This window comes from Nicrophorus vespilloides, unplaced genomic scaffold (assembly GCF_001412225.1).
Source record: "Nicrophorus vespilloides isolate i.1.1-1 unplaced genomic scaffold, Nicve_v1.0, whole genome shotgun sequence".
NCBI classification, from domain to species: Eukaryota; Metazoa; Arthropoda; class Insecta; order Coleoptera; family Silphidae; genus Nicrophorus; species Nicrophorus vespilloides.
In genome coordinates this window covers 1-6,630 of record NW_017096184.1, presented here as the reverse complement: position 1 = coordinate 6,630, position 6,630 = coordinate 1, and the positions used below count along the sequence as shown (strand labels likewise).

General features: G+C 34.0%; 3 protein-coding genes and 1 pseudogene across 3 annotated transcripts; 3 read left to right on the top strand and 1 right to left on the bottom strand.

Moving 5' to 3' along the window:
* Positions 1-186: 186 nt before the first annotated feature.
* On the bottom strand, positions 187-728 carry LOC108569935 (cuticle protein 8-like). The gene is made up of 2 exons (XM_017931700.1): positions 704-728; positions 187-650 (listed from the first exon to the last, which is right to left on the bottom strand). Exons 1-2 carry the CDS (start codon positions 726-728, stop codon positions 187-189), a joined length of 489 nt encoding a protein of 162 aa, XP_017787189.1.
* A 594-nt stretch (positions 729-1,322) lies between these two features.
* LOC108569933 (cuticle protein 8-like) lies at positions 1,323-1,987 on the top strand. The gene is made up of 2 exons (XM_017931699.1): positions 1,323-1,329; positions 1,470-1,987. Exons 1-2 carry the CDS (start codon positions 1,323-1,325, stop codon positions 1,985-1,987), a joined length of 525 nt encoding a protein of 174 aa, XP_017787188.1.
* A 2,600-nt stretch (positions 1,988-4,587) lies between these two features.
* Positions 4,588-5,228, top strand: LOC108569932 (annotated as a pseudogene).
* A 1,019-nt stretch (positions 5,229-6,247) lies between these two features.
* Positions 6,248-6,610, top strand: LOC108569931 (larval cuticle protein F1-like; the record flags this gene model as incomplete). The annotated part of the gene is made up of 2 exons (XM_017931698.1): positions 6,248-6,259; positions 6,320-6,610. Coding segments are annotated over exons 1-2 (303 nt in total), but the record flags the coding sequence as incomplete, so codon positions are not given.
* Between the last annotated feature and the right edge of the window lie 20 nt (positions 6,611-6,630).

Here is a 6,630-nt window from a genome sequence, read left to right as displayed (position 1 = left end):
TGATTTTTCTATTTTTATGTATGTAAAATATTATTATTAATTAAATTATATACTTAATTTATTGCATATATATTTACTACATCATTTTCAGCTATTATTATTTACCTTAAATTATGAAAAAGAATACACAATAATTCTATTTTTAACTTTTATTTCTTAAAACTATTTGACTATCAGTTCAGTTCATTAATGATGGTAAGCATTGTATACTGGAGCAGCGACAAATGTCTTGGATGGAATGAAAGCTTTGGCAACGACGGCTTTTTGGACGATTGGTTCTCCCTTGTATTCGACGTTGGCGTTGAATCCGCTGTGGGAGTCAGCAGAATAGTGGACAGTACGGGTGACACCATCAGGTTGAACCAAAGTGTAGTATCCCTTTACAACATCTCCATCGCGTTCTTCGTGTTGGTTCTTGACATCACCGGTGTGAGCATCCTGGACACCATATTCGTAGGAATATTGTGGGTGAGCATCAGCATATACTTCTTGGTGGACGGCTTTGACGATTGGTGAGGCATATTGGGCTACTGGGGCGGCGTAGTGGGCTATTGGGGCGGCGTAGTGGGCTACTGGAGCGGCAGCGTAATGAGTAATTGGGGCGGCGGCATAGTGAGCAGCAACTGGTGCGGCGTAGTGGGCAACTGGTGCTACGTGTTGGTTGATGGAGGAGTAGGATGTGGCATGTTGTAGTTTCTACTACTGCTACTATCTTTCAACACTGTCATTGTCCATAAATTTGGCTGGAAGTCAATATGCCGAACCTCACAGAATGTCTGGGCGACATTCATTATATTGATATTGTTTACATTGATATCTAAATAATTTAACATATTTGACAGTCGTTTTCTTTTGAGTTAAGTTGAAATTTGAATACCAAAATTTTTTTTTTAAGAAATATATAATACTCACCGCTGTATTTTCAAAATGGAAAATTTTAACCCAAATAACGTGAATATACAAAAAAGAGATGCCAAATCGAAGCAATTGGCTAATTAACAACGTCATGGTATCTTGCAACAGCTATTAAATTATATGAAGAACAAAGAAAAGTTAGAACAGGGTTCTACTGATGGTTGGAATAATAGATATTAAAGTAAGTAGTGATTTTATAATCACGGTCATAATCACAGTCAATGTAATATATACAACATTATAGCATTATGGAACTGGTAAATTATCTAACTATTGCATTATTTCATAAATGAACATCAAAACCATACGTTTTATTTAATCTCGATATGGACAATTGCTATGAATATATGGCACCTCTCTTAACAGAAACTGTTTCAAGTTCAAACTATGAATTCGTAATTTGCGTGATGTTACGTAATACATTCCTAAAATTTGGAGTGGAATGGATTTATATAAAAGAGAGAGTATTTTACTAAACAGTATCGAATTGTATCACAAGCATACAACATGTTCACTAAGGTAATTGATCAATATATAATATTATTCTGCCCCAGTTGCTGCTCACTACGCCGCCCCAGTAGCCGCTTACCACCATGCCCCAGCCGTAGTTAAGACTGTCGCTCCAGTTTCTCACTACGCCGCCCCAGTAGCTGCTTACCACGCCGCCCCCGTGGCAGCTTACCACGCCGCTCCAGTCGCTGCTTACCACAATCTCCCAGCTGTTATCAAGACTGTCGCCCCAGTAGCTCACTACGCCACCCCAATCGTCAAGTCTGTCCACCAAGAAGTATACCCAGACACCCACCCAGAATACTCTTACCAATACGGAGTCCAAGATGCCCACACCGGTGATATCAAGAACCAACACGAAGAACGTGACGGAGATGTTGTCAAGGGATACTACACCTTGGTCCAACCTGATGGCGTCACCCGTACCGTCCACTACACCGCTGATGCCCACAACGGATTCAACGCTGAAGTAGAATACAAAGGAGAGCCAATCGTCCAAAAAGCTGTTGTAGCCAAGACAATCGTTGCTGCTGCCCCAGTATATAAAGCATACCATCATTAAAGAATTACATTGTTGAATTTATTTATTAAAGTATAAGATTTAAATTTTAAAAAAAAGTTGTTTTATTAAGGTTCACTTTATCCATACAGAATGATAATACTCTTTTGTGTCTACAAATTTAACATAATCATTTATTCTCTGCTATCAACTAATTCTAGAATGGAGTATCTGAAATATATATAATTATTGAAAGTATATTTATAGTAATTTGATATTTATACTACAAGTAAGAGTTTTTTATAATATAACGTTATATATAACTTGAAATTTAATGGTTTTCTAATATGGATATAATTTATTTTCTAAAAATGATTCTACAATTTTTAATTAGTTAATGATTTTTTTTACTTCAATCATGAATAATTCAATAGACAAATTATTTCATTTTGCTTAATTAATAATTTAAACATTAAAATAGATTATTTTTAAAGCTATGTTAGATTTATCGATTTCTGAATATTTGTTTAAGATAGATATTATTATTATATTATTGGAAATTGTTTATTTGTCATAATTTATACAAAAAGCCTATCTACTAAAGTCTTATTGCTAAGTTTTATTATTTCTATTAAAATACATTTAACTATACTATATATAACTATACTATATTAGATAATATACCAATTATATTATGTTTTAATTATTTTGAAGAATTAATATTGCTCACCCGCAATATGACTGTGAATACGGTGATCTAGATGCTCATTCCAGTCATATCAAGAACCAAGATGAAATACCCGATGGAGATGTTGTTAAGGACAGTAGAATACAAAGAGTCGATCGTCTAAAAAGCTGTTGTAGCCATGACCATCGTTGCTGCTGCCCCAGTATATAAAGCGCACCACCATTGAAATTAGTACATGCAACAACGTATAATATATTGACAATCATTTAAAATTTAAGATAAATTTTATTAAAACTTTCCTTTATTGTCTCAAAGACAATAAAGGTTAGTTTGTAAATAAACGGTTTAGATTAACGTTGTGTTAATTATTTTTAAATCAACTAATTTACTTATAAAGTTAGGACGAAAAACCGACGGAAGCCCATTCTAGTGATACTTGAAAATTATTTCGTGCATTTTAGCACAGGCGTCCCTGTATTTACGCGGTACTAATTTTATACGAGGGTTTTTTTAGTCGTAAATTAGAACTATATTTACAGGGTATATTTTATATGCGAAATTAATTTACGCGGTCTTAATATTTTCAGTAATAATTAAAGAAAATGTTGCAGCGAATTTCAGCAAATTTATGAAAACTTGATAGAATAAAATATTGATAAAAATATAATTCGAATTTTCATGCAACGAAGATGATAACTTTGTGGCAAATAAAATAAAAGGTTGTTTATTTTAAATAACGATAGTGATAGTGAATACAATTTACTCTTATTTTCTGAAAATTTATATTTATTAAGCTATATTTCCATTTTTATGTTGTACACAGTTTATTTACGATTTTTATTCGCGTAACAAAAAAATCCAAGTGGAACGGAAAATCGGGTAAATACAGGGATTCATGTATATTATTATTTATGTAAGTATGTTATTGTTTCATTAAATATAATTATTTTTATTAATTACTGTCTTAAAATATAATACCTGAATAATAGACTATAAAGTGGAATAAAAATTTAAATAATGACACAATATTATATTCGATAACTTTTCGACATATTTCATACAGAAGTGGGCAACTGTTAGTGTTTCGAAATGATACAAAGTAGAGTCTTCGTCGCCGTAGCGTTGTTAGGGCATTCAAAGAGAATATGGTTAATTGTACCTATAGCTCCACACGAACCAAGGCCGGACTCAGATAGTCCCACTCTGTATAGATGAGATGGGGATAAGGAATGCACTGAACGTATTCTTGAGAGTGTGGAGACTTGACGTTTTTTATAGATACCTAGTTCTGTGAACCATGGGGTGCTCTTCATTGTCCTATTGAGTAAAGCCTTCCTTTGGTCTAACTGTCCAAAAGGTATTCTTCTTGCCATTCCATCATGAACGATTTTATGTTCTCAAAGAAGTAAGTATGCGGTACTTTCATATTGATGTACTCAATAAATACTTGCTGATAATTTATGAATACAATAATAATTTAAAAAAAAAATCAAAATTAACTAAGTCATTTTTTCATTAGAACAAATGACCAGTCTTTTAGAATACGAATATGTTAATATCCCGAAAGATTTTGTTAAACAATTTAATACATTAATTTATTCTGAATTAATAATATTTATAAGGTACATGACCAAACAAAATTATATATTCTGTAGGTGTGCGGTTTCTAAATTACATTAAAGCTAAATCAAACAAAAGAATTTACAGTATTTGTGAAAATATGTATATAGTTAATGGAAAATGGATGTTTCAATCATTAAACTAATATGAGGATTCATTATACAAGTCAGTTATTATTGCGAAATAAATAATATATTTGTAACAAACAGTAAACTAAATTTACAATTTTTTTCGAGTTGAAATTCAAGAATCTCAAGTTATGTAATTATGTTGCAAATACGAAAGTGGAATGGATTCATATAAAAGCGCGAGCATTCTTTCGGTACAGTATCGAATTGTATCACAAGCATTCAACATGTTCGCTAAGGTAATTCATAAATAATATTTTTAATTAAGATATTTGTTATACTAAAAGTAAATTATATTATAGATTCTTGCCGTTTTCGCTATGGTAGCTTGCGCTCAAGCTGGAGTTTTCGAGCTTGGACATGGACAACATGCCACATCCTACTCCTCCATCAACCAACACGTAGCACCAGTTGCCCACTACGCCGCACCAGTTGCTGCTCACTATGCCGCCGCCCCAATTACTCATTACGCTGCCGCTCCAGTAGCCCACTACGCCGCCCCAATAGCCCACTACGCCGCCCCAGTAGCCCAATATGCCTCACCAATCGTCAAAGCCGTCCACCAAGAAGTATATGCTGATGCTCACCCACAATATTCCTACGAATATGGTGTCCAGATGCTCACACCGGTGATGTCAAGAACCAACACGAAGAACGCGATGGAGATGTTGTAAAGGGATACTACACTTTGGTTCAACCTGATGGTGTCACCCGTACTGTCCACTATTCTGCTGACTCCCACAGCGGATTCAACGCCAACGTCGAATACAAGGGAGAACCAATCGTCCAAAAAGCCGTCGTTGCCAAAGCTTTCATTCCATCCAAGACATTTGTCGCTGCTCCAGTATACAATGCTTACCATCATTAATGAACTGAACTGATAGTCAAATAGTTTTAAGAAATAAAAGTTAAAAATAGAATTATTGTGTATTCTTTTTCATAATTTAAGGTAAATAATAATAGCTGAAAATGATGTAGTAAATATATATGCAATAAATTAAGTATATAATTTAATTAATAATAATATTTTACATACATAAAAATAGAAAAATCATGTAGTTTCTACTACTGCTACTATCTTTCAACACTGTCATTGTTCATAGATTTGGCTGGAAGTCAATAGGCCGAACCTCACAGATGGTCTGGGCGACTTAAATATTCGGTTAACCCCCTGGTATACATTTGGAAGTAAATCTTAGATTATTTAGAGTTTCGAAAACATCTGTCAATACTCATTATATTGATATTGTTTACATTGATATCTAAATAGTCTAACATATTTGACAGTCGTTTTGTTTTGAGTTAAGTTGGAATTTGAAGACCAAAAATATTTTTTTTAAGAAATATATAATACTCAAGGCTGTTTTTTCAAAATGGAAAATTTTAACCCAAATAACGTGAATATACAAAAAAGAGATGCCAAATCGAAGCAATTGGCTAATGAACAACGTCATGGTATCTTGCAACAGCTATTACATTATATGAAGAACAAAGAAAAGTTAGAACAGGGTTCTATTGATGGTTGGAATAATAGATATTAAAGTAAATAAGTAGTTGGGTAGATGTTACTTTTGCCTGATTTTATAATCACGGTCAAAGTAATATATACAAAATTATAGTATTATTATTATAGAACTGGTAAATTATCTAACTATTACATTATTTCATAAATGAACATCAAAACCATACGTTTTATTTAATCTCGCTATGGAGAATTGCTATGAATATATGGCACCTCTCTTAAAGAAACTGTTTCAAGTTCAACCTATGAATTCGTAATTTGCGTGATGTTACGTAATACATTCCTAAAATTTGGAGTGGAATGGATTTATATAAAAGAGAGAGTATTTTACTAAACAGTATCGAATTGTATCACAAGCATACAACATGTTCACTAAGGTAATTGATCAATATATAATATTATTATTGGTATAAAAATTAATTATAAATTTGTTTTAGATTTTGGCTGTTTCTGCTTTGGTAGCTTGCGCTCAAGCTGGAGTTTTCGAACTTGGACATGGACACCATGCCACTTCCTACTCCTCCCTTAGCGATGCTCCAGTATCTCACTACGCTTCTGCCCCAGTTGCTGCTCACTACGCCGCCCCAGTAGCTGCTTACCACGCCGCCCCAGTGGCAGCTTACCACGCCGCTCCAGTCGCTGCTTACCACCATCTCCCAGCTGTTGTCAAGACTGTTGCCCCAGTAGCTCACTACGCCGCCCCAGTCGTCAAGGCTGTCCACCAAGAAGTATACCCAGACACCCACCC

What these genes read in the sequence shown, in the direction of transcription:
- LOC108569935 (XM_017931700.1), bottom strand. Translation starts at nt 728, where the DNA reads ATGACAGTGTTGAAAGATAGTAGCA. An exon ending in AGTGTTGAAAGATAGTAGCA is followed by an intron (nt 651 to 703) that starts GTAGTAGAAACT and finishes ACCAACACGTAG; the next exon opens with CACCAGTTGCCCACTACGCC.